A 26022-nucleotide genomic window follows, 5' to 3' on the forward strand; every position below is an offset into this window, starting at 1 on the left:
AATGTACAACAGGCTTAAAAATAATGAAGAAATGGGAGAAAAAGAAGAAGAAAATGTGGTAGAAAACATCGAGTAGATTTCTATTTTTGCCAAGCATCAAAAACAGATTAGAAAGAGCAGACAGTAGATGTTGTTCAACTGATACGAAAGTGGAATACTGATCTTTTTTATGAACAATTGAATGTCCAAACTCCTTTTGGCTAATAATTTAAGAGGATGTTGAATGTTCAGGATTTTATGTATAATTTTCGGTCTATCACTTTAGGTGATAGTCAATTTCAAGTCAAATTTATTTTTTAGTACAAGATTTGTCTAGGAATATAATAACTTTTGGTAATTGGTCGCTATTTAGTATGGAAAAATTGCCGGAGCTGCATCCAAATTAATGTAAAACTCACCTTTCTCAACTTTATCTTGAAACGCGGGAGGTGGAGAAATGATTGGTGTAACTGACGGGGATTCTGGAGGTGGTGAAGGCGAGGCACTTTTTCGATTGTAGTCACTTGATTGAAAACTCAGTACAGAAGGTCTTTCATTAGCAGGTTCACTGTTGAAATGGTAATCAGCCAGTTTACCTGCTGGCTTTTTAGGTAGTAAATTGGACGCTTCCGCAGGACTGAAACGTCGATTTTCATCTAATGAACGTTGCTCAACTTGTACCCAACCAGACTTATTAAGGTAAACGCCATCTACTTCTCTATCATGCCATCGAACCTTAAAACGTAATGTATTTCTGTTAATCGAAATGAAAACGAATTCATAATGTCGCAGCTTTTTTATCAGGATATTTATTTTTAACTCGTACTTAGATATATACGATGTGTGGCTGTTAAGTAACGAGGCTCAATGATAGCACCAAAGGTTAACGACCGTCAGCTTTTACTCAGAAGCATACTCTTTCGAAAGAGTGTCACACATCCACGTGTTTCTGAGTCATTTTTGAGATAGGCAAGAAGATGTTGATGGCGATTTACATTCAGCTCGCCCTTTCACCTCAAAAATGGATTAACATGTCGAGAGAGTTGAGGTGATCGTCAGCTGATTATTATTCATGCCATTGATGAATCTAAATGATAATGAATATGGACGGTAAATTTTACGTGAAAGTTCTAACATGCTCGCAAAAATATTTTATGCTGACATTTTGAATGCGATTGAAAATTACTCAAACTTATCAAGAAGTTCTCATGTCTTGAGTGGCTGACACAAAAGACTTCTTGCACTCTTTTAAATAATAGAAGGTTCGAATTGAGCAATATATGAATAAGGAAGGGGTAAATACTGAAGGTGATAATAAATAAATATACATAATATCAAATTAAAAAGTTTTATATCATCAGTCTCGTGATTTAATAGTCACACCTCGTATAGTTCACTCTTTATTTCGGTACCTATAGAAAATCAAAAATATAAATATCCACGTCACACACTTATTTCAAATTGTAGTAGTTTTTATGCTGGTTTTTAATTAAATTACTTCAACCTCTTGCGAAGGCGGACACAACCCATAGCATCGCATCTGGTTGACTGATACCTTATTTTGAAGGTCCCTTGGGGTCATCTATAAATTACGTTACGCTCAATTCGATTTCATTTTTGACTCTCTTCACTTTTCGTTACAGCTTGTTATATTTGTCCATAAATATACAGGAACTTGGCTCCCCTAAACAACCCATTTGATATTTGAATAAAATTTTATATTCTACAACCAAAATGAATATCAGGTTGATAATACAATAAACCACTGATTATTCAATATGACCAGCAAATAAACTGACATTGGATCATCTTCTACATTTCCGAGCTTTCTGCCAGCCTCAAATTCATTCACATTTCCTGTGCAGCTCTGAAGATATTTTATACATCAACAGTTTTGCATTAGAAAATAAACCAATAGTAAATTATTTTATTATACATTCTAAACAGTTTCTCTCACACCTTTCTCTTTCATTTCGAAAAACTTCTCGAGAAAATGTTTTATAAGCAATTCATATGTTCTAAATGGCTCTCAATCGCTTCAATTCAACTATCATTCCGCCACTGTCTTACTGCCAGATATTAATGTATGGAAGTGAATGAGATTTTCTTGCAAAATCACGCTACCAGCCGCATCAATGTGATTTTACAAATCATTTATCATTTCTTGAAGCAAATTCAATTGGAGTTTACCGATAATATTTTCCTCCCCGGATTCGCAGATTTTTGTCGTTCCGATGGCGATATATTTGGTTTTTATGATTAAGATACGTATACTGATAAGTATAACAAATATTTTTACAGATTTTCTTGTTTTCCATTTGCTTCCTAAAATCTAATCTTTCTCTTGAAGTCGTCGTCAAAAAATTGTCGATTTTTTTAACTGTACTTCACGATTCCGTAGGATATTCCTTATTGGTATAGTACACAAGGAGGTACTCCATTCAAGTATTTGTCATTTAACACTAAAGAAGTTCTTCCACATTTTTGTTCTTTGTTGAAGTGTAGACACCATTCAACAATAGTTATTTATGCAAGAAGTGAATAAAGTAATACGGCAATTCCTACGAGTGAAAAAAGTTACTTTACTCACGAGGTTCATACTAAATTTTATTCACTTCCGTGGAGTGAAAAAAATTCGGCAAAACTTTTATCAATTTCTATTTTGTAATATTAGTATTAAAAGTACTGTGATCATTATTAATTTGAAGTGAAGTTAAATTACTACAGGTACTTGAATTGGTAACATTTAACGAGTTCAAAGACAACATCTTATATAGTTGTATTAGTACTTATTGGAAAGTTGGTAGGGTCGTGAACATTTACAATGTTGCTTGAGGTCGAACTAGTTGTAACCCTTCGCAGCTGTGTTGGATTTCCACCCACCGTGCTTATTATATCACCACTGGAATCTACACTAATAGAGACGTCGAAGAGCGTCGAAATGTATGCCAAGTGCCGTTTTTTGGATTAGGTAAATTCAAATATGTTGCGATAAGCGAGCGAATTTTTGAAAAGGTATTGATACCTACAACTTTGGTTTGGCATTTTTCATTTCTATATTGCAAAAATAAATGATCTCTTTTGACATTTGTCGTTCGTTGGTTTTTATATTTTTTATAAATTTTTACCAAGTTTAATTTATTGTCAGATATTCCACCAATAACGGTAAATCGAAGTTGAACGTCGGTAACTGCAGCGACTATAAATCTTGTCCCCGAGAAATTAAGAGTTTACTTTTAAACTAAATCCAAAATGTGGAAATCTTCAACACTTTGGTCCACTTATTAAGAACTGAAAGGCATCTTAATGGTAAACAACGACGTAAACATCAGTGAATACTCGAAACTCATTGCATATTTGGAAAATAAATCTAAAACATTTGCCCGTGAAGAAATTAATAATCTTCTGTTGCAAGCTCCAGAGGATCACTATGTTATGCATTAGGTTTGACGGCAAAAAAATTTAATGTAAGCTTAGATATTATTTGTAACATTTTTCAGGTTGCTTTAATATTCGGAATATCAGGAGCTCTGCGGAGGGAGGAATTATTGAGGCCGAAATATAGAGATTTGTACGTTTTCACATTGACATCCTGCATTTCACGTTAAACTAGGCATCTACTTTATCTCACCGGTGATAATTCTCTCTTGGTGTTTCCCATAAAAAGTTCTGGAGAGTCCACTTCTGCCGTTGTATGGAAGCTGGGCGAATTCTGCCATTTATAGGCTCCAGTTGGACCACTGAGAGACTGATGTTTCGTGAGAGGAGGTAAACTAGATGCCGCCCCTCTCGAAAAATAATTTTTAGCAGCGTGGTTAGAGTTAGAAGAATAGGTGAGGTTGGTTGTTGTTTTGGTTTCCCAAGGATCTGTTGTATTTCGAACATGCAGTACAGAAATATTCGGTCCTCTGGAACAAAACAAAATATAAAGAGTTTATTGAGATACAGTTATTATTTATATTCAATTAATTGTTGAGAGTTGAGAAACTGAGTTGAGCAAAAAAAATTCAAAGCAAATATTACTGACTATGATAATTTATTTTAATAAAATTATTTGAAAAATATTATCATTATCAGTGACTGGTAATTTTAAACATAAAAGTCTAAGTTTATTGATATTAGGGAATTATCGAATTATCAAAGATGACTGACATATAAATTTTTATCAGACATTTTTTTACGAAGCTCCTTCCAAACAGCTATCGCGAAAAATCTCTTCAAATATACATCGAAACAGATATGACGGGATAAGAAATATCAGTCTGTCTATGAAAAATACAATAGAGAAGAAACTGGCTACTAATTTTGTGCAGATATCTCTCATAAGTTGTTAAATTCCACTTTTGTAGAATATTCTCATATTATACCCACTTATCGTTAGGAATAAATAAATTGTCAATAGGTGGGTTAGAATTACCATATTATTGGTTTATTGATTTTTTTCTGCCTATACAAAAACCATTTTCGTTATCGACTTTTCATTTATTTTGAAATCTCTAATATATTGGAGAAATGGAAAATTTAAAAACTGTAAACAAAAGAATATATGAAATATAAACAATCACAATATTTCAAGTGGAATTGAGGCGAGAAATTGGGGTAATAGCGACAATAACCGATCAATTATAATTCCACTAGGATATTATTTATGAGTTTGATACTTTATCGTGAGCATGTGGTATTTTCTCCCAAAAAGCGTAACCTCTAACAGTTATAGCGAAAACCAGGTCACACAAGTGATATCGTTGGATAATAAATGAGCTATTTTGAAATAAAAAAACATCAATTTTTTCTGTTCTCCCTGTTTTAATTCATTTAATAGTTCTGGGTATGGCAAACAGATGAAAAAATAAACAAAACTGATATTTGGTTTTTGTTCACCTTCTCTGTGGTGACATTTCATTTCTTCATTTGTTATTTATTCTATCGTTCACAAAATTAATTATTATTAAAGCAGTTAAACACATATATGAACCACATCCTAGTAAAAAATCAGTTCTAAAGAAAATTTCGCAGAGCGGAAAGACCAGTTTATAATATAAATTAAAACCCAAAGCTTCTTCAGTTTATTTTACCTTCACATTGAACTTTTATTATTAATAAACTCTTGAACGATAACATCTCAAGGTAATAATGAATTGTACTTCTGTGCTCGTTAATCGATAACAGCATTTAACTTTAAATTAATTTTCACACAAATAAACAACGTATAATTGATAAATTCTTTATCTTTTACAAATCTCTTTATAAATTTAAGCGTATCATCAAAGCGTTTTAAAAATTAAATATATGATTATTAATAAGGTATATTTTATATAAACAAATATGGTTCTTGAACAAATTTCACTTCATTAGGCAATAGATGTCGTTATTGTCGTACTTTTAAAGATTCTACTACAGTAAGATATGAAACTTCTATGCTGACATTGTATATAATCTTAGTTGTAACCAATATTCGTACGTCTTAGTGTTCTTAGTTAAGTTAATTTCTGTACACTTTCATTTTACTGTAATAGAACCTTAATGCCAGTCAAACTGTGACCTGTGTAGCTAAAATCGGTTGAAAGTGTAGCACCACCTATGTGGGAGATCATTTCCGTCAAGAAAGATTTTCAGTATCATAGCTATACGACTGATGTTAGTCTAGAATGTTCCAAAGGAAAATTTTTTTGCTTACAAAAACATTTGGGTTACGTTCTAACTAATTTATACCAATGATATTCATGTTCTTGGAGAATACGTTTAAGATCTTATTTGGAGACCATGCGGTAATCAAATCTATTTAAAAGGGCCTTTACATTTATTAAATTTTAATGTGTACTTTTTATGAATTCTCAACAAATCGATAAGCGCAACTTCAGGCTTCAAAGACACTATTCCAGTATTCTACTTGATATAAAAAAATTCTCACCAAAGATGTGTCCTGTTGCTCAATTCCAAGGGGTCGTTTTTTTTTATTTTAGTTTCCCTTTTAATTGACATTAGAAAATATCCTAATTGAAATTGAATTTGTAGATATGTATGTATATATATAGATTTGGGATCTCATATACACTGCGACCCAAAGGATTTATTATGCCCCTCTTTCTTCTTGCCTTTCAGGAGAACCCAGTGTTTACAGCTGAACCATTGATCTCACTCTTCTTAATTACCAAAGATTTTGTCTTCTATTTCAATCGCTCCCAGGTGTAGTGCTCTGGAGCTCCTTAGTGTTTCACACTTCGAGAAAATGTGGATAGAGGTTTCTTCCTCTGTGCAACAACGCCGCATTATCAATTAAGTGTAGCTTCTTCAGGAGTTTGTTGAAGTGACAGTGCCCCGATAGAACTCCTGTTAGTATTCGTAAATTGTTCCTAATTAGGTTGATACATGTTCCTAATTAGGTTGATACATGTTCCTAATTAGGTTGATACATTCAGCAGATCTACAATGGTTATAGTTTCCCAGAAGAGTCTTTGCCTGCCTCAACCCCTGTAGGTTGTCCCAATAATTGGTTTTGCTCCTTTCTTCCATCTTCTTTTCCCTTGAATTTATACATAGCTTACGCAATTCTATAGAAAACACCATTTTAGATTCTTAATGTTGAGTCTTCCAACTTATGAAAAACTCTAAAATAAAGTATGATTTCCATATCATAAACACTAGTTACAGCTATTAAAAAAATTAGTGAACTTTGGATAAATATTTGATAATATTTTTTTGCATAATTTCTCAAAATTAATAGTCAGTATTATAGTTTTATAGATTATGAATTTCCAAAATGGTTGTCAGTACGTAGTATGACAACTATGTGTAAATTTTAATAAAAATGGAAATTTCCTCATCTTAATCGAATGGGAAACTAAAATAGAAATAGCGACCCCTGAGAGTTGAGCTACAGGGCTCATCCGTGGTGACAATTTTTTTTATATCAGATAGAAATATATGAGACGAGATAAAATGTTTTCGAAGCACCTAACCATACTATTCCAGTATGAGCCATTTCTGCAAGTTTTCGTTAGATTTTCCCAACTGAATCGGTTATTTAGCTTGTAGACTAAAATCAATAAACACAAATAATAGAATCAGTTGAAAATCATTTATATTAAAAACTCGAATATTGAATATAATAATCAATAATTGATTATCGAAGAAATGATTTCTAGCTCAGTGAATTCTTTCTTTTTGAACAATCATATTGATTGCTGTTTTACAATAATAATCATAAAAAGCTTCTTGCATACTCTCTCGAGATCGATTATTTTGTTCCATCTTTGTACACAATAAAAAACAAGAAGCTCTCTGTTATCTAATTGTCATGTTTCCTGCACGCTGGTGCCAGCAAATAAAACTGTTTAATGTATCATTTGTAGCGTTTGGTTTAACGTAATAAATATACACCTATAAAAAAATTAAGGATATTTGTAAATAGATTTCAAAGAATCACACGAAGCAGGATCAACACAAACGGATGTTGCGAATCGACTGAATATGTTCCAAAATTTCATTTCGGAGATTCTTAATTACTTCCAGTAAACTGGAAAGACGAAAAACCCAGATTGCTAACCGCCAAGGATAATCGTTACCTGGGACTTCCGGCTCGTATAAATCCTCATAATACCCTATCCGAAACTTTTTAATGCTAGAGGTGTTTCTGAATTGATATCAATAATAAGGAGGACAATCCGTAATGCTAATTTAAGATTCAGGCGAATCCCAGTACTATCCTCGGTACTGATAAATGTCAATACCATTTTCACATTGTTGAATTAAATCTGATTGTTTCAGTTTATATAATGAAATATATGAAAAATACAACAAAAAAGTCGATTTATAAATGATAATATCAGCAGGTCGATAAAATGTTAAACACTTCCTTGAGAAAGCTAAATGAAGGAATTGTGAAGTAAAATACGCTCACTTTCAAAAAATATTCGGAAAATTCAGGCTGTTGTTGTATTTTTCTTGATTGATTAACGACTAGTTTTTCGATTATGTCGATTAAATGTGAAAGTTAACCCCCGGATGAAGACTTATATATTCTTGGGTTTTATAACTGAAATTAGTATTGTGAGAAATTAACAACAGCGAAGTCGATATAAACGGAAAATCTACAATATAGGAAATTTCTCTGGTCTGGACATACAGTCATTTACTATTTTCTGTCGTGACCAACGATACAGAGTTCAATTTCTATTTGTCAACAAACGTATGTTGAGATTTGTGACAATTGAGCACATAGACCTAATGTCGTGACCAAAAAACAAATTCTAGAGGTCAATATCTTTGGAGAAGCTAGTGAGGCATTTTGGGTTAAGCCTGGGTAAACGTTTAGGCTTGCTTTGAACTTCACACGTATAAATACTGAGCACTTGTCGATCTTTTTTCTCCAGCGACATTTCAGATGTGACAATAATGTCCTGGTAGGCGCGACATAACTAGGGTAAGTTACACTTATTCCTTTGTAAATCGAAGCCAAGTTAAAGATATTTACGCTTTAGTATATTCGAATTACGTGCTTTCTTGAAAGTTAACGAAACCAAATATTTTGTCAAACGGACAGATTCAACAATTTATTACTCCACCCATTTGTTGCAAACATTTTGAAATTATTCAGCTATTTACGTGAAACTTATTTTATAAGTTATAATATAATTCTCAACTTGAAATGTTTTTCTAATCTATTCGTCAGCTCCTGTCTCTCCATTAGTGCATTGCTTTCGTAGTTATTTCGAGGATCTAGAATATTCTCCTAAAATATTTGAATAATTTTTAGGAAGATTTACTCATTCATTTGTTTTGTTTCTTTATTTCCTAAAACTTTTAGAATTCTTTTGAATTTGATAAATTATTTAAGTTAGTAAAGTGATAGTGACAAGTGAATTATTATAAGTTAGTGTAGTATATAGTGTTCAAGTAAATTAAGAACGTAAGAGATAGTGTCTATTAATTCACCTCACGAATAGAAGGATGGTAAATAAAGACGTGAAACAATTCAAGACGAACAAATATCATTTGTGTTAAATTATTTAATTAAATTAATGCTCAGGCAGATTTTATTTGCTTATTTCTAAACTTGCAACTATTTTGAAGCTATTATTGCTGAACTCATCGAAAATTTCTAGTGATTAAACCTCATCGTCAAGACTATGATTGGTTATATAAGCGCCGTAACTATGATCAATTTCTATTGGAGAAGGAGAAGTCTTCGGAAATCAGTGCCTCCAAAATGTACTGGGTTTTAAATTTTAAGAAGACAGAGAGGCAGTAACGATCCTTAGCCGTGAAGATATCCATTTCAGAATTGATAGTGTTCGACCTCTACCTTTGTTAACTCAATATAGTTATGGGGACAAACATTTGAAAATATCAGTTCAATAAGAAACAAAAGACGTAGTATCGAATGTGTGAAAATTGATGTGATAAGAATTTGTTGGACATCTGCTCGACTGCATATTACTAGGCATAGATAGATTTTTATTTCTCAAAAAATGAAAGTTTAGCTGCCGCACCCGATATCACTGCCAATAAAATCTCTACGTTTAGTTCGTTGAATCTATACATCATATAGCAACAATTTATTTTGTCTCGGTTCAAAGTTAATAACCTGTTACTCCAAAGAAGGAAAATATAAATTACACCTCCTCAAAGTGTGTGGGAAACAGTAGCATCATCCTATTCGTCACCAAAATAAATTTAGTAAGTCAACAAATAAACTAGAAAATAAAAAAGACCTATTTTCGTATCAAATTAAGTTCTAATAGGATAATTCAAGTAGTTTCTTCGCTTAAATATTTCGTAATACATACTCGTATAGTACATATTATGTTACCAATTGTCATTTTTAAACCATCCAAATATCTTCTCGTAGTTACTGTAAAAGAAAGAAAATTTTTTAGCAATCAACGGTGAATGTCCGGCGATTGTGTGGGATGCTCTTTTCAACCCAAGCAGTAACTAACATTGAAACTACCTACAAGAATATTTCAACCGATTATTATTATAATTTTGAATTGATAAGAATCTCATGGGGAACTGAACTTATTTATGTCTATTGCTTCTGAAACCGCAATTTTATGTGTGTGGTTTTGATACTAATAAATCTAGATACTCCGACGTACAATAATAAAAAAAATTCTCGTGGATTTCATTTTGAATTTGAAAATTACATAGTTTAGACAATATAGCATAATATCGATTGCAGTGTTGACCCGTTTTTTGAGTCAAATATCTTTTTATTAACGACGTGTTTTGTAAAGTTTTGACACCACAAATAATCAACAGATAGGAACCTCCAATCGTAGTCGAATAACATCAAGATTGCCTCAATCTCACACTCGATCAACTCGAAATTGAAGAGACAGTGGATTTGTAACTTTCTCAAGAACATCAAATTCTGTATCAACATCAATTTTAAAATGTTTTACAAATATCCAAGTGATAATAACAACTAAACCAGATTCGCCTAGACTGGTCTTGCTTTTTCGGTCTTGGTCTTGTCGCAAAGCAAGACCAGCTTTAGAGATTCGCAAGACGAAGACTGAGCGTATAAGACTCGTTTTTTTTTCACAATTTTTTTGTTAAAATCTTCCGTCTTAATTCTACGGTCATGATTTGACAAATAATCCTACAAACACGCAACCGCCACTTCAATTATAAACTTTGTTCGCTATCTTACTGTTAAAATACTGTTAGAATCATCTCAAACAAAGCAGTCTATTCGTATATACTTCTATTTTAGTGCTTAGATTTAAGCAAAAATTGCCATATGACATAAATTATTACCACCCAAGTGTAGTGGATATATAACTCGTCGACAAAGGCTATCGATACATTTGTATGGTAATTATGTTATTTACGAGTATATCATTCAAAAACATTGTCAAATAAGTTGTTGAAATATTGTACAAGTGAGAGAAATATATGTTTTCTAAAGCGTAAATCAAGTGGAGAGAAATATGTCAGTTTCATCCGTTATGGATTTGATTGCAAACTGAAATTACTGTATCTATGACGTTGATCGAATATTGCCCGTTCACATTCCATCGCAGCAAATATTTCGGTTTGAAATACGGTAGCATGATTCCCAAATGAGAAACATTCGATTATTTTGTGTGTGCTCTCCATAGAAGCCTGCTCGGGCTAAGGCATTCATTTTGAAGCCATCCATGGACTGTTCTTTCTCAGTGATGCGAGTCTTCAGGTCCCTATCGTGAACGGTCGCAGCATGTGTTGTAAAATTATTGGATATTCACTTGTAGCCTCTGTCTAGATTTTTGCGTTGCCAGTTTTTATAGGGCACAATTCATTGAGGATATTCAGTACATACGGTGTACAGATTTTTATAAATAAGTTTCTCACACATATCTCACTGTATTTTTTTTTGTTGATACGTTATTTTAATATTTTCAAAACTCCTGTTCATATTTTATCGAAATTGTTAATTAATTAAGGTACCTTGCTGAATTTCTAACCCCCACTATCCAAAATAGTCACCGATGAACTTCGGAAAGAGTGGCCTGAATACAATTCCAAAATCGGTAGTTTCAAAAATTTCGCTATACATTTCACCATGATAAAAATTTATTTATTTCCACGGGCTTGTACATTTGACATTTTGATAATTTAAATAAATTGTCTCGTCCGTGCAAGGTCGAAATTTGTATATTTTTTTCGTAAACTTGATGTAATTCTCCTGTGACTGTGAAATTTCTAAAACCTTGTTTTTAATATCGGTTGATTCTATTAAAATTGAAATCTCCAATGTCATCAATTTTTCATTTTAAAAGTTTACCTCAACGGCATTCACGTGCAATAGTTAATACAGTTTGAAATTATAACCAAAGATGCAGCATGCATATAAAAAAATGCATGTTGTTTTGCTCATTTTAATATATCAACATGGTTTTCACTAATTCTAGTACTCCTCAGCTGCGAGTAATGGAATCAAATTGTTGAGAAAAAGAATTCAAAACCACCACAAGAAATAAATATTATCAGAGAAGATACCCGAAACTTAGATAGTTATAGAAATCTTAAATGTAAAGGGGGAAGAAGTTATTTCTTTAATTTGATCTTTAGTAGTTTATATCATATATCATATTTGAAATCCAAACAGATAACTCGGTGATTATGGTAAGAGCTACAAAACATTGTTTCAACTGATAATATCACTCACCTTGCAGTTGACATGGTGCAAAAGTAAAAGTAACATCCAATTGTGAAAACACCAAAAAACCACGAAACTTTACACTTCAAATATCGGTACAGCTAAAGTCCTTTCGATAAGAATTTCTGTTTATTTTAACAATTTCAATAAGAATGATCGAGGTCACAAAATTAAGATGTGTTATTAGAATCTGCATAAATTTACATAACCAAAATTATTTGTAATATTCAAATTCTCATTTAAATTCGAATTATATTAAAAATTGGATGAAAAATGAGAAACATCTATTATTGAAACTTAATTACAAAAAAATTCGAATGAACTCAAAGTGGTAACGAGAATTTTATATCATTTAAATAGAAATGTATCAAGCATTATAAAAATATACATTTCCGACAACAGGGTTTTTGAAATAAATTCAAAACTCTTTCATGAATATTACTATTTAAATCATGTAAATTTGTTGGAGTAACTGTTTCGGCATTTCTATTTATTCCAGCAAAAGAATGAAGGTCGTAATAAAATGTTTTAAACTGTTCAACACGTTGTATCTATTAACATTCAATGACATGTTTTTCGTCTAAGACCACAAAATTATATTGTGAGTTTGATACTAAATAGGAGAACTTTTACTTTACTCTTTCTCTCAATAAATCAAGTTATAAACATCACCACACTATTTTATGATTGTAAGTTTATCAATACCATATTTTCGAGTCTTATATTAGAAAACATCCGATCTATTAACAAAAATCGTCCACTTTTTCCAATGTACCGACATATCCAAAGAGCAGATTTGACTCGCTATTTTTAAAGAATTTTGTTTCTGGATTTCGTAGTGATATTACGAGATGTTAATTATATAGTGATCCCCAAAATAAAAGTGTTTTATGAGTTTCAAAGTTACTGAAAATGTCTCAACTTAGTTAAATATTATAAAATGGTCTGTACTCTATATCGCCGACTGAATCTCATTTATATACATTTTGGGGCTCGATCTTTGCATTACTCCAAAAATAAAACTGTTCGTTTTTGTTTATTGGCCATCTCCAAGATTTGGTTTCTCTCCTTATACGTTACTAAAGCACCTTTTTCAGAAAATAATAGTTTTCAATTATAAATCTAAGGATACTGTTGAGTAAGTCCTTAGTTAGCAAATTATCTGTGAGTCGTTGATTGCAACACAAAACTAAAACAAAAATGTTGTATTGACGGCAATACGATGTGTCCAATGTGTCCAACGTTAGAAACTGGTATGATTGGACGTATCGTAAGGTCGACGAATGTTTTGCTTCGATGTTTGGCATTGGAATTTTGACCATGGAAAGTCGGTTGTTTGACTCGCGCCAAAGAATTATCAAATATTGGAAAGAAGTTGCAACCAACACTTGTTGTACAACTGCACACATTTCTTGTCTTCTTGCGTGTGTATGCTACGTGTTTTTTGATGTATTCTATTAATCATGTTAAAATTTTTCGTATTAAATAATTTTTATATCGTCAAGTCTGAACATGTTTTCATTTGATTCGCTGTTAATATCTTTATTTGAATGAAGCAATGAAAAATCATTATTGAATAGTCATATATGTAAAGCGGTCATCATATTTTGCTTACTCAATTCAATAAGACTTATGTATATTATGTTTGGTTCAATGAAATTTATGTTTTGCCCCAAATTTTATATTGAAATACTCATACACTACATACCAATCCAAATATGTGTAATCTAACGATTTCAATACCGTAACCGTGATCATAAAGAAAAAAATAATTAACTTTAGTCTAATAAACTAAAAATGAAATTAGTTAGCTGTATTAAATAAATATAAATGAATAAAAATTAAAGCTATTTAATTATATGTCATCATATTTCAATGTATCAATGGTTACTAGCTATTGGCTTCAGGTTTATTATATAATGAATAGAACCTGCAAAATATGTGTATTAACTGTTAAATAACAATCTTAATACAAGTATTCAACTTCTTCTTTTTCCTTAAGACAAAATTGGAATATGTTTTTTCTCATTTCATTTTAACATGCCTCGATAGCGTGCTTAAGCCTGCAGTCGGTGCGTGGTGCTTAAAGGTTATAATAACATAACATCGGTGTGTGTATGTATTTGAGGACTGCTTCTAGTCTGCTTCTAAAAGTTCAGAGAAAGATGAGAAGTAGATGAATTTATCTCGTGAATTTCTGTTTTGCTGTTGCTCATGGCTGAAGTGTTTGACGTTGAGTTTGAGATAGTTTGCAAACTAGTCTACTAGTGTGTTTTTCGAACTGATGCAAGATGGGTGAAAATGGTATTAATTGACAGAATCACTACATATCCATAAACCACCACCTATTTTATAGATTTTTCACACAGGTCGAATCAATCACTTTTCTAATTCGGCGAATTTGACACAAAATATTGTACAGTTTATATTTTTTCATGATAATTTTTAAAATTTCGTCTATTGTCATACTGTATCTTGAAAATATGTCATTTTATTATTTTTTTATAATATTATAAACAAAAACATAAATCTGAGAATTTATTGGTTATGAAGTAGAAGTATGAACTACCTTCAATTAATTCAAAGGACGCTTCATTCATAAAATTTGAACCAGCAAGTATTTCATGGAGGATCTCATGTTAGTTAGTTAGTTAGTTCAGGCGTAGACCCCCGGTCGACGTCAACTTAGTTAAAAAAAATAACATTGTCGTGATCCATCTAAATGTAGGAGATCTGTGTACATATGTTTGTGGTGTTCTGAGGTAAATCGGAACGCCTGTAGGATGCTGTAAAATTTTCCAGTGCGAAAACTACATGTTGAGAGTAAGAATCTTATGATTTATAATATACTTATTGTTCTCATTTAATCAATATTTCTTTCGAAACCAGTAAAAAAAAACATTAATAGTTGTGATTCGTCCACTGCGCCATTGGTACTTGAATTAGAATGTTTTCATGTTACGATATTCAGCTGACTAATTTCGTTTTTTGTTTGTTAAATTTTAGCTACATAAAACTAATCTCAGAAAACAAAATTTATCTCGAAACTAATTTATTGAATGAAAGGAAATAATTAAATGAAAATATTGCCAATAATCTTAACTCAAGCTCCGAATGAATGTTTAATAAATTATTTTTCAGGACCCCAATTCTTAGGTCGATTTTCATGCTACTTAAACTTTAACTTTAACGAATATGTAGTAAAAATTACAGAAATTCAATTTCACAAATCTATTATAGAATGTACCTCATTTTTCAAACAATTTAACTTAATGCGGTTCAATTACAATGAATCTTAAATGAAACCTTGTCGATTTCGTCCTCGCATTATTTTTTTCATTTCAATACGATGCTGTTCTCGTTGAAGGATAAAACACGATAACAAAAAAACAATTTCTGTTATTCTCACCTAACCGCAGCAGTTATAACGAACATGACAAAATCCGCGACAGAACTGAGTCTAGTACTTCTAGTACTGCAAAGTCTTCTGATCTTTTGTATTGTAGGAAGTGGAGAATGCCACGGGCAAGGTCTTGAGGAATTCTTTTCATTTTTAATAAGTATAGCGTTGTCATATGAATGTGGGTATCAAACAACTGTATTAATGTGGAGAAGTAGACTAGTATTATAATTCAACTTTTATTCAATATGTTAATTCAAAATCATCGAATTGCTGGGATTATTTATGTAATTTGTATATTATGGTATCATTAATAAAATTGAAATTTATAATAATTAGGTTTAACATCATAGATATAATTGAGTAAACGTCCTCGTCTCATTTAATAAAAATCAGGAAAAGTTTTACATCCATGCAAACCAATTAATATTGATGGTATTGTTCGACATATTCCTCCAACACACACTGAAGGATTAAAAGAGTAAATGTAAAACTATGGCAGAACAATCTTTATATTCGAAGCTTAGCAGACTATTAAGTAGAGATATTGAAACAATGGATCGTTGGATGATGCAATCAAAGAAAGAAATGCTTAGAGGAATGCAATATTGTCGTTTGAAAGGATAATCTGGGATAAGAACATTAAAACAGATATATATATATTACCCTATTGTGAGAAATGTCACAGTTCAGAGGTGTGGCCATTTGAAGTACGAATAGATAAAATATTGGAACTACGAAAATGGATTTTTGACGAGGATCAGCGTGAAAAGCTAGGATAGAAAGGATCACAAGTAGAAGGATGCCGAATATACAATAGTGGACAATATTAGTGTCGGCAAATTAGTCTGGTTTGAACTGCCTAGGATGGAGAGAAAGGGGAGGAAGTAATTAGAGAAGCTAAATAAATGAAATTCATAAAGAAACTAAAGATAGAGATGAAGTTACAGTCTGAATGATAGAGATAGCTGGATATTAGGTATAGAGAGATCTTGAGCGTTATATGGTCTTTTATTTCGAATTTTAATGATTGGGAACAATGTCTTTTCTAGCTTCTTTCAAACAACGTGACGACGATTAACTTTTTGTGTTAGACGTAAACTGCAGACCGATTTTGATGTTGCTTTATTTCGTAAGAGTGGTCCAATACCCTTTTATTCTGAAGTTGTAATCCGAACTCAAGACAACACCAGCCAACGCTACTACTAAGGTCTGTGCAATATAGCAGACTTTGTTTTGTGCTAGCCTCGCATCTAATAAACTTCCAGTAAGATATTGCGAGCTGTAGTTGTCGATAATATTGCATAAAATCTGATACGAGATGTGCCTAGTATATTAAATTTTTTTGTTTCGAATTTCAATATTTCTGAACATGGTCTGAGGTGTACGCATTTATGAACCTATTTCAATACATTCAAAAAATTAATATTTCATAAGTTAAGACCAATAAAGGTCATAGACAGACAGCATTATGACAAAAGAGCATAAAATACAAATTGTAACAAAAAATAATAAAAACATACGTATAAATTTGTATGTTATATTTCTCACTTCATGAAAATATCAAAATAATAAAATATCAATATAGAATGTATCCAATTTATAGATAAAATTAGGTATATGCACTTATTTAATTTTAACAACCGGATATTTTTGTTATTTTGAACCAGAATTACATATTGCACCACTATTTCAATAGTGCTATAAGCTCACGAATGCTAAATTTACAGGAAAGTCAAAACAAAAACGATTTTAAATAAAATGTTTTCTGGATCAGTTAATTCGGTACTTAGACGTACCAATTTCGGTGCATATACAGTTTACTGATATCTTTAGATGATTAGCTATGCAAAATGTAATTTAAAATCTATCGACAGCTGCGAAAAAAATTTTTTTAATGATATGGCAGCACTGTTGACGTTAATTTTATGTAGACTTGTTGAGTTAGGACTTTAGGGCGAATAAAACTAAATATTACTCTATTTACATTTTAGTCTAGTGAAAAAAATAATACGAAAATATCAAACCCAATAAAACGAAACTAAAACTCGCGCAAAAATGTTGTATTTAAACTTAAATCTCCATTTAATGTTATAAAGAATGGGGATTTCAAATTAAAATTGATTTCTTAATTCTAGCACAGCCTGATAAATAAGAAGGTACGACTTAGGGATCACACTGGCTTCAAATAAAGATAATAAGCCTTTTTTTTTGTTTGTGTTGTGTAGAACCAAATTTTTTTCATCTTTTTCTTATAAACTCCTCTTGGAGATCTTCTCTCTCATAGGAGGTTTTCACTTGAAAGGAAAAGTGTTTGTTTTTCTCGTATTTCACGACTTTTATATAAAATTTATATTCCATTTATGTCTCTGTCAAAGTTGTTGCCGACATGCGTCTGTAAATTCTTTATATTATAAAAAATAGTGTGGGCTATGGAACTAAAATTTTGATTTTTGTATCATCTCTCGACGAAATGAGATAAAATACCGGTTTACAATGCATACAGTCTAGACATGGCGATCTGAAATATATTAACCCAAAAATCGATTTCTTGTACCAAATAAATCGATTTTTCAAATCAATATGTTGTACTAAATCGATTCGGTGAATCGATATTCCACCCTTGAAAATCGACATTCGATTCTTCTCTTTTGGTGAAAACCATAAAATCATTTACTACAAGCTGAATATACTCGTAATATTATGGTGTTACCAGTTAAGTTAAGTTGCGAAATCTTTGTATATCGGTCACTATTTTAGGCATTCCTAAACTTTGGTTATCGTGGATTCTAGAGATGAATTGCTGAGGATAAAAAACATGGGGATGGAAGTTTGATACAGCAATTTCGTGGAAAAGTTGAGAATTCAGTAATAATTGAACAGAATATTGCTTTAAATACCCTTGGAAAAAAGTAAATGGATAATAAGCAAACTAAAGTTAAATAAAAGTCATGTTCAGCGGGGCTCAGTATCACTAATTAATCAAATTGTGTTCTTCATATTGATTCTCGAGGTGTTAAAATTTGGAAATCTTCAAAGTATGTAGTACATCAAATGTAATATCATAATTGGTACGAGAATAAAAAAGATTAAAAACGAGTTCTAAAAAGTGTTATGTCATTGGTCAAACCTAAAAAAATCTATCCTTCATTCATTCCTATTTCCCTAAATTTATTTTAACCATTATCCTCAATTTTTCTGAATAAGAGCTTCTATCTCTGAACAAATTCCTAAATAAATAGTACACCTTATCAAAGGGCATATACTTTGTCTCTAAATTGAGACATATGAAAGGGGTTAGTAATCATTCTTCTTTTCTTTACTTTTATTTCGACGTCCTACAACTGAATATTTATTCAGATTTTTGTTAGAATGCTTTTATCGATCATAATTGTTCAGACAACAAAAAATTTCTCTTTCAAAAGGATAGCCATCCAGTTTAGTGGCGGCTACATATTACTACTATGAAGTTTCACGAACAGGTGTTGACGTATGTTTAGTTTTCACGCGTTAAAGCATATTCCTCGATCGGAGTCGGTATTTTATACAGAGATGGTTCACGGTTCTTAGTTTGGCGTTAACTCTTGACTAAATATACGTACAAACATATTTTACTGATACATATTATATAAAATTACTTTATTCAATTAACCCTGACCAAATATATCGAATGAAAAATTCTCCATTCAATATAATGTTTTACCTCGAACGCTTACTTTGTATTTTCGTCAACAATAATCTTTATCTTTTTAAACGCTCTCCAGTTTTCTCATTTTTCATTTCAGAATAATTAAATGCTTTATGCTTCATATTTATGCCAAATTTTAAGGCATACCACGAGATAATTTCCAGACATAACTTTGCTGTAAAATTCCAATTCTCAATCGACGTATATATGTGCTAATTCCAGTTTAAATGAAACAAAGTTTTGACCTACCTATCAGTTTCAGCAGCGGGACTGACTTTTGTAGAGCTCTGCCTACTAGGAGGATGAGATGATGTTTGTGTTCTATTGGTATCCCTTTGAACCTGAAAGACAGCTTCTTCAACACTTGACACCCATCGACGTGCCGTTTCCGATGTGACAGCTCTAGAGTTTCGCAATGGCGAGGTAGAATCGAGAACACTGTCGACACTTCTCTGAAACATGAAAAGTCAAAACATTGACAATGATTCGGAAATATGTATATCGAATAGTATTATGATAATATACTGATTCTATATATTTATACTGTTTGTAATGTCCAAACAGTGATATTTTTTAAAATTTGTGTCTTCTAGAATAATATATACATTGAAAACAGCTATTATCTAAAATTATTAGTGATAATTAGTGTCATATATTCGAAATTTATCAAACTTCTATGAGTAACTCAATTTATTGGATATTATTAGGAACTCATTTCCGGCTTAGAGCCGGTCTTGCTTTGATATAGTATAATTCTAAAATTCGGCGCTTCAAAAATAAAAACTATCCAAAACTATATCGCTCCACAAACCTCCTCCATAAACTATTGATAAAAACACACTTGTCCACAACTATTTCGACACACCTAGCCCCCAATGTGCCAAGCAGGCTCTTGCCAAAGGCTTCAAAAAGAGAATTTTCAAAATTCCAACGTGGTTCAACCCACGAACCGAATTCTTTTGTTCATAATCCTGACCGCGGAATCCTGTTCGAACATTTAATCCTACTATACGGGAAGGATTGTTTTTCCTTAACTAATTCGTAAACACCGCCTTCCCTGTGATCTCACATTTCTCAAAGCTTGTTGTGGCTATCAAGCCACTTCCAAATCCCTTTAATTCAAAGATCCAACCAAATCATCCTAGACAAAGCCAGTTTCCCTTTTCTTAGAAACTTCATCGATAGCACCAGAAAAATCTCCAGTTTGTCAATATTTTTAACCAAATTCACCCATTGATATGGAACACATTCGATCGTTTATCTAACTAGAAAGCCCAGCATATATCTCAAAAAAGATCCAGACCCAAAAAGAAAAACTATCCAGAATTATTTCGTTCCAAAAACCTTTTATTACTCTTTAAGTTAGTTAAGTGTAGTGTACAGTATTTAAATAAATTAAGAACGTAAAAGACAGTGTTTATTAATTAACCACACAAATAGAAATCGTACTAATAAATTAGAAAAACGATAAATTACAACAGTTGCTCGAATTGAGTAGCATCCTCTGTAATTTCATATGATACTTCATAATTTTCCGTGTACAATCGAAAATGTGATTCAATATAGGAGTCCCATTCAACAAATCGTATATTTGCTTTATTCAGCTACTTCTGGCAAATCTTGTTTGGCTGCAAATAATTTTACATTGTAACCGTAATTGAAATTCATATAGGACTGAAAAAATTTGGAAAATATTATAGGCTCTCAGATGTTTTTATGATCCACTGGTGTTTTTGGTTCAAGTTAATATAGATATAAAATAAAAATCACGTAAAAATCATATGAATTAACAACAATAAACATATGAATTGGGGGCTTATATGGGTTTTATTGATCTTAATACTGAAACTATGAGAGTATTTCAAACTTTGTATAAGAATCTAATAACAACACCGCGTGTAAATCATCACATCTAAGCGGCGCGGCACCCTGAAAAGAAAAACGATCTTCAGTTGTGCGAACGCAGTTAACTTATTTATATGACCTATTTCTCCTTTAATGAATATCTCAACATCATTGAATTTTTCCACCATTAATTTCTGTATTCAATGGCATCGGTGCTTGCGATTTTATTCCAGTTTTTTGAACTTAATAGATATGTAATACAAGTTGGTAGATGTACGAATATATTACATTGTTTTAGCTCCTGTAGAAACAGTTCTGTTGATTGTTTATTATGCTTGCAACCACAAAACAAATTTATTTGCGATTTCATTATTGAACAATTGATTCGATCGTCACACAATTTTCATCTTCAAAGATAGACACGCGTTGGAACGGACTGGGAACCTGTCTGATTCCATCTATGTAGATCAGCCCAACGTATGTATATTTTCAAAATAGACTATATGATTCACAACTCACGATTTGTGATCACAAAATTGACGAGAGAAGAGTTAAAAAAACAAATAAAGGATATGTAATCATAGACTAGCTAGCGAGAGAGCAAACGATTGGTTCAAGAATCTGTTTTCGAAAAGTGCTTATAAAGTTAAAACCCATGACATCGTTCAAGTGACAACCCAATGTAGGTGTAACTCACATAAGGAAAGTCAAGTGAAACATTATTAAAGAGACTTTTAAATTTGGAATTCTGATCCTATTTTCGTGAGAACCGCTTTCCATTTACTTTGAAGGAGTGTTTTTAATTCTTTAGTAACATCCTGAACTGGTACTGAAGATCTGAAGATACATTGCTAACGTCTACTATGAAAGCTTTTTTAGCTTTGTTATTCACCCACGTCTAGCTAAGATATATAATCACATTGTTTTTATAAAGGTAGAAAAGTCGTTCTCTGTATTGAAAATTATTCAATTTTTGAATTGCTGGTGAGCTAATCAGATTAACTAGAACATACCTGGTATGATTCTTTTGCAGAGACAAATGAACGAATATTTGACTATCAACAAAAAGGCGGAATGTATTCATTTTTACAGTTCGATAAATAATTTTTTCTACGTCAGTTATAATATTCACGTTTTTTTTTCAATCATTTGAGTTAAAAAAAGTGCCATAACGTGTCATTATAACATTGTTTTATCAAAATAGTGGGCTGTGAATGCTTTGATATGAGGATTGATATGAGAAATATCAATTCGTTTTTCCGATATACTTACACAGTTTTAATTTTTAATATTCTTTCAAGAAAATCCGTTTTGTGTGTAATTTAAAGAAGTGCAGTATTATAATTAGTGATAGAGAGTAATAGTGCATTTAAACTGCACACCAGAAGATGTTGTTGAATCGACAACTGCAGCGATTATGAATCTTCTCCCTAAGAAATCCAGGATAAAGTATTTAAAGGAAAGAGTGTTACTAGCTTGCTTTGAAACTAAATCCAAAATGCGGAAGTCTTCAATACTTGTTCGACATATTCAACGCAACATATTTGACTTTATCTAATCCAAAAAACTACACTGGGCATACATTTCGACGCTCTTCGACGTCTCTATTAGTGGATTCCGGTGGTGATATAATAAGCACGGTGGGTGGAAATCCAACCCAGTTGCGAAGGGTTACGTAGATGACTTAATAAAAAAACAAAATAGATTCCGCAGTGAAAATTTTAACGGGAACAACTAGTTCGACTTCAAGCAACATTGTAAATGTTCATGATCCTACCAACAATCCAATAAGTACTAATACAACTATAGACGATGTTATTTTTTTGAACTCGTTAAATGTTGTCAATTCTAGTACCAATAGATATGTAACCATCCTACTCGAGAAAAAATTATAACTTTACACATAAATTTCTGTCATAATCCTGAAGTATTGATTTTGGATTGTATTATTGAGGAAAGGGGGCAATTCTGAGTTAAATGGTTTACAGTTTAAAAATCATGACTTCATATTGATTCAATTAGACGGGATAATTTATTTCCACTATTTTATTCAACTCAATAAAAGCACTGAACGTAGTCTATCAAATACTAGCTTAAGTTATGGAGAGTAGTTCTATGAGACAGCAAGTATATACCCTACCGACCATGTACTTATTTTCTAAATTCAACATTGCGTCTTCCTATTGTGTGTTAAATATCAAGTTAAATCTAAATACTCGTATATATAATTACGAAAGATATAAGGGCAATAAATTGCAAGAGGCATTAAACCATTCCTTGTAATTCGTCGATTCTTTTATTAGGGTAAATCACTGCGCATGACTTTTTATGGTCTTCATATGTCATCTTTTTATAAAATTTTATTGCTTTCTGGTCCATCCTATTATACATTTTGTTTTAAAGTCTTGATAATTTGGTCTTGGTCTTCCCATCTTAATTATTCGTCCTTTTGATATTTACAGATTATATGCGGTCGTTTATCTCTTCTGATATTTCATTTTTCTCTTTCACTATGGTGCCTGAGTACTTAAGTTCTTAATTTTTCAAAATTATTATTTTTTTGCTTATTTCTAATTCTCTTTTTTTGCTTCTCAAGTCCTGAGATTCGCTTCTTCTGGGACTTTTCTACTTCTTGTCTTCAGTGCTATGTCCTCTGCATATGTATATAGCAGCACCGACATTTGTACAGAGGCTCTTTGGATTGCCCTTTTCGAGAGCTGCATTCAATAGCGTCTCAAATATAGAAACGTATCCTTAAGTTTTCTCTATAATCAGTAATCACTCTCACGACAAACTATCAATAGTCTTGAAATAAACCGGAAGATTGATAAGATCTTGTGGCTTTTGTTCATATTCAATAGTCGTCAATGCATCAACAATGTGTTCAGAACTCTGAGTTTCACTATCAGAAAGCTATTTCCATAATAAAGTTGCTCTTCTCTATTCTTCTCTATAACAATCGATTTTATGTCAGGTCCGGTTTTCGTATAACTTTATTAAATTATTTACAACGCAACCAAAGGGAATATTTTTAACTAACGAAGTTTAGTCGCAATTTAAAAGTTTTGGCCGACATTTTACAAACTCGATTAAAAGCGGAAACGCTTGGAGAAATTGTATCCAACTTATAATTGTTGGAAAGAAATATTCCTAATTTTCGATCACAAAACCATTAAACGCAATTTATATATCAGAGTTTTTTTGCTTCTATAGACTATAAATAAAAGAAGAAATAACAAGTGTTACAAAAGACATAATCGTCACCATAATCATTTATTTTGGTTAAAATTATTCTTTGGTCACAATATTGTTGTTTAGGACCCAAGTCCCATGTCCACTAAGTCTTCTTCTTTTTATTATCGAGTCATGCACTTCATTTTGTAAAATTCGCTCAACATGTTTTGGTTAGTTTTATAGTTGGAAACCTCAGTGTCTCTAGAATCAATAGGTTAACACAATCAACTAAAGTTTCAGTGCGACAGACTAGCGTCCTTGATTTTTTTTTTGGACCAAATGAAAACTGAAATTATACGGAGATAGTATGAGTCAATGATTCCAAGCGAATGGGTATTAGATGAATCTGATGAGATGCAATAGCATCAAAACCGTTCAGCCTCTTCTTGAAATTACCAGCTATTAGCTACGCCGAAATTGACTTAAGCCTCGATAGGCATCACTTTGTAGAAATGAATGATATGAAAATTTCGAGAAAGATACAGTATTCACACTATATTCGTATCCAGTATTTTACACAACTGTAGTTGTTGTCAAGCACAATTCAAAGTGCATCAACGTATTATTTATTTAGACATGTTCGTATACATCCTGTAAACGAATTTTTATTTAGGCTATAAAAATTTCTCATTAAAATATGTCTCGGAAATTTCATAGAATTGGAGGTTAAAATTAATTTCTTTCTACAAGAATTTTACTAATTATGAGATGAAAAGAAAAATTGCCTCACAAGAATTTGATACATAACTAATTTTTAATAAGAAAAAGAAGAGAAATAGCTAAAGTCAGATGAACAGACTGGAATTATTTGACGATATTTAGAAATTTCCATATTGCTGAGAATTTTAAACAAACGCGCCTTTCGTGATTGGCAACTATCGCCGAAAATATGACCCTCGAGCAAATTAATGACGATCTGGGTATACGTGAAATAGAAAAGTAGACACTAATTGGAATTCGATGTATTCCGACAGAATACATCACGCACTAGCATAATATGAAATATGAACCGAACCAATAAGTTCCTGGTAGTAATTTCATGATGCGGTTGTTATTATAAAACAGAAAGTATTTATATCATATTATGAATGGAAGGGACTGTACAAAACTCAAATAAAATGCGGTATAAAAAGCAGAAAAGTCTTAGTATCACAAAGCACCGAAAAGTAGCAGACTTCGTCTCCAGTGGATTCATTGAAGTAGGTTTGTCGTTCATTTTACGAAAATGCCTATCCTACTTCCTTTTCTAGTTCGCAATTTCGTTATCATTTTATTATGAAATTCGTCTATTTCAGTATAATATTTCTGAGAAACGTTTTGATTTGGTTTATCTTTCGACCTTTTATATTCTCATGCTAGTTGTTACTAAAATTTATAAGAAGTTTTTAGTTTTTTCAGTGTAGATATCTACTAAGCGATTTCAGAAACGGTAGTTCGTTATTTAATGAACTGCAATCATTTCTTGAATAAATAACAGACAGCTCATTTCGTTATCGTTCTCTATCAAATGTGTGATAGTAGGAACATGCAGAAGCGAGTTTTCCCCAGGAAATTTGCCGCAATACTCTGAAAAATTTTTCGAATAGAAAAGTGATGTAACTACTAGATCCTCATTAGAATTGAATCGATATTTCGCACAATTTAAAATAATATAATAAATAAACCTCTAAATTTCCAAAAAAAAAAAAAAAAAATACATGTACTCGAGAACTTGTGAAAGCATGTTAG

The 26022-nt window shown here is 31.8% G+C and overlaps 1 protein-coding gene across 3 annotated transcripts in view; it reads right to left on the reverse strand.

Annotated features, from left to right (window-relative positions):
* The window catches only part of LOC130896213 (mucin-2), a 275551-nt gene that overhangs the window by 177195 nt on the left and 72334 nt on the right, over positions 1–26022 (reverse strand). For all 3 annotated transcript variants that reach the window (XM_057804149.1, XM_057804150.1, XM_057804148.1), the window contains exons 4-6: positions 19465–19667; positions 3611–3887; positions 399–714 (exon numbers count right to left, since the gene is read on the reverse strand). In XM_057804149.1, the coding sequence (XP_057660132.1) occupies positions 399–714; positions 3611–3887; positions 19465–19667 (796 nt within the window). The remainder of the gene's footprint in view (positions 1–398; positions 715–3610; positions 3888–19464; positions 19668–26022) is intronic.

The sequence above is a fragment of the Diorhabda carinulata genome, chromosome 7 (genome assembly GCF_026250575.1).
Source record: "Diorhabda carinulata isolate Delta chromosome 7, icDioCari1.1, whole genome shotgun sequence".
Lineage (NCBI taxonomy): Eukaryota > Metazoa > Arthropoda > Insecta > Coleoptera > Chrysomelidae > Diorhabda > Diorhabda carinulata.